Genomic DNA, 2,408 nt, shown 5'->3' on the forward strand with positions numbered 1-2,408 from the left:
GTGTAAGTATATGTAGTGTTGTTTGCTTCATGGCTTACAATGCATTAATGATTTGAGTGATTTTACAATACTTAGTCATTCCGCCAAATGTCCTTTAGGCATGCAAAATGCTCTTTGACATACATATTATAAAACAAATGGTTCCAGCTCTAAAATTCGTTGATATGACCACACATTGAATGCGATAACTAGCTAAACTGCGACATATATTGGCGACATATATTGAAATTATCGAAATATCGCAAATGTAAATATCGCAATATGCATATCGCAAGGGCGTGCGATATCTGAATCATTTTAATAATAGGCTACTTAAATCAAAACGTTGCAAAAGGTCAAAGTTTTAGTTCGACGCATATAGCAGAGAATTGCTTGACGTTAAAAAGAGTTAAGTGCAATAATTTTTATGTAATGCTAAAACACTGCTGGTCACTTTCAGAAGTTGTAGTGATTCTTTCTTTTCCAAGAAAGAATGTGAAACAAATTGGTTATATAATTTTAATTTTTAAATATTTTAAAATATAATTGAAATTGATTTTACACACTTTAAGCAATATCGTATCGCATATCGAATATCGCATTTTTTAACAAGGTATCACATTTTTCTTCAATATCGCACAGCCCTAGCGACTGCAATTCTATAGTAATGAGCCAAGTTGCAATGTTGGAATTATTATTAATAAACATAATTATTTATTGAAAATTGATGTCTTTTATCATATTGCTGTTGCCGCTGTTTAATAAAACCAAGAAAAAAGCCATGAAATAGCTATTTTACCATAGTTAAAGGGATTCCACCAAACTTCGTTCCTTAAAACATCCCATAGCCGTGCTAAATGCTCTTTGAATTTATATATGAAACTCAAAACATTACTCAATAAATCTTTACTCAAAAAAGGACTAATTAATGAAAATACAGCATGATCCAGGTCCTCACATTGCTGCTAACAAAAAAGATGCATCAAGTCTTACCTTCAGCGAGTCGAAGCAGGCGATCACCCGTCCGTTCTCCACCTGGCAGCTCTTGGGCGGGTGGGCGAATTTGCATTCCTCGTCGCTGCGCGAGCACGTCCCTCTCTGAAACTGCCGGCACACCTCGAGCGTCAGCCATTTTGTGTCTCGCATCGACGCAATGTTTAAAGCCATAGCTGTTTGAGAACCTCTATGGTGTCAGTAGTGGGACTGTTGATTTGGGTTCAAAAGTCCGCGAACGTATTTCTGTGTTGTTTTGTGTCTAGTTTTGTGGTTTGTTGGCAAGGCCCTTTAAATAGAGATGTCACATTCAGACCCCCGGTGGCTGTCGCACGGGAGATGGCCGCTATCAGTGAAGCTGTCAATCTCTGCCAAGTCGTTCATCAGTCATTTATTCCCAGGTGCACAACACTGGCGCGACAATAAGAACATGCTCCAGGTCTCCAAATGGTCTTGAGCCGATGGTTGTGGACAGCAATATCTGAAGGCAATGGCTCTCCTTGGAATGATATCTAATAATGTCCGTGAATGGAAAGAGCGTGTCAGTTCCTTGTGCTTTGGCAAGTCTGAGGAATTGAGATCTTTTTGGAGGCCAAGCCAGTGTTGTTTACAATGTAGGATGAGAGCGGTGAGCAGCTTCAAGTAGGAATGTCAGAGAAGGCACTTTCTTCTGTATGGGATCTGGAAAAGAAGGCCCAGATTTGATTTGAGTAAGAAACATGGACAACAGAAGCTTTCCACATGGATTTGACCATTTCTAGGTGGCACAAAATTGAATTTCCTACATTTAAGTATTAATTTAAATATTTCTAGTGCTCATGGAGCAACTGCTAGGGTCAGAATATTTAACAAAATGACAAAAAAGATTTCAAAACCACCTATTATGAAGCTTAAAGTAACCTAAAGTAAGAAAATAAATATTTTAAATCAAGGATAGCATATTAAACCACCTAAAAGAAATAATAGACAGATGTTTTCCTGGAAATTTGAAGCATTGCTGTTACCTAATCAGAGGCAACATATTTACAGTTAGTAGGGTTGGGCCGATAGACGATGCCATCGTCCATCGCCGATGGCTGATAGACATCACGATGTTGAGCCGACATCGCGATCCCCATCACCCCCTCCCCCCCACAGGTCACATCCGATTGGTAATCACATTCACGAAATCAACAGATATGTCTGTGATTGGCTAAAATGCTCAACACTGCAAAAACCGGAGATGTATGCCACGGGGGTATAACAGTTAATAGGCTGCGCTCCAGACCATCACCACAGCACATCGACATGTCACTTTTTTTTTAAATTAAAGTAGACATATTATGCCACTTTTTACAATATGTAATATAAGTCAGAGATGCACCGATTGCAAATTTCATGGCCGATTCCGATTTCTGATTTTTTGTTAGTGTGATCTGCCGATACCGATTTTTGCC

At 38.8% G+C, this 2,408-nt stretch overlaps 1 protein-coding gene across 2 annotated transcripts in view; it reads right to left on the bottom strand.

The window, feature by feature from the left end:
* Positions 1-1,654, bottom strand: part of LOC107712538 (muscleblind-like protein 2a) — a 59,320-nt gene extending 57,666 nt beyond the window's left edge. For both annotated transcript variants that reach the window (XM_016517846.1, XM_016517845.1), the window contains exon 1: positions 973-1,654. In XM_016517846.1, coding sequence (XP_016373332.1) covers positions 973-1,146 — 174 coding nt within the window. In that variant the 5' untranslated portion in view covers positions 1,147-1,654. The remainder of the gene's footprint in view (positions 1-972) is intronic.
* Positions 1,655-2,408: the final 754 nt, after the last annotated feature.

Source organism: Sinocyclocheilus rhinocerous, unplaced genomic scaffold (assembly GCF_001515625.1).
Source record: "Sinocyclocheilus rhinocerous isolate Xijiao unplaced genomic scaffold, SAMN03320098_v1.1 scaffold2643, whole genome shotgun sequence".
Lineage (NCBI taxonomy): Eukaryota > Metazoa > Chordata > Actinopteri > Cypriniformes > Cyprinidae > Sinocyclocheilus > Sinocyclocheilus rhinocerous.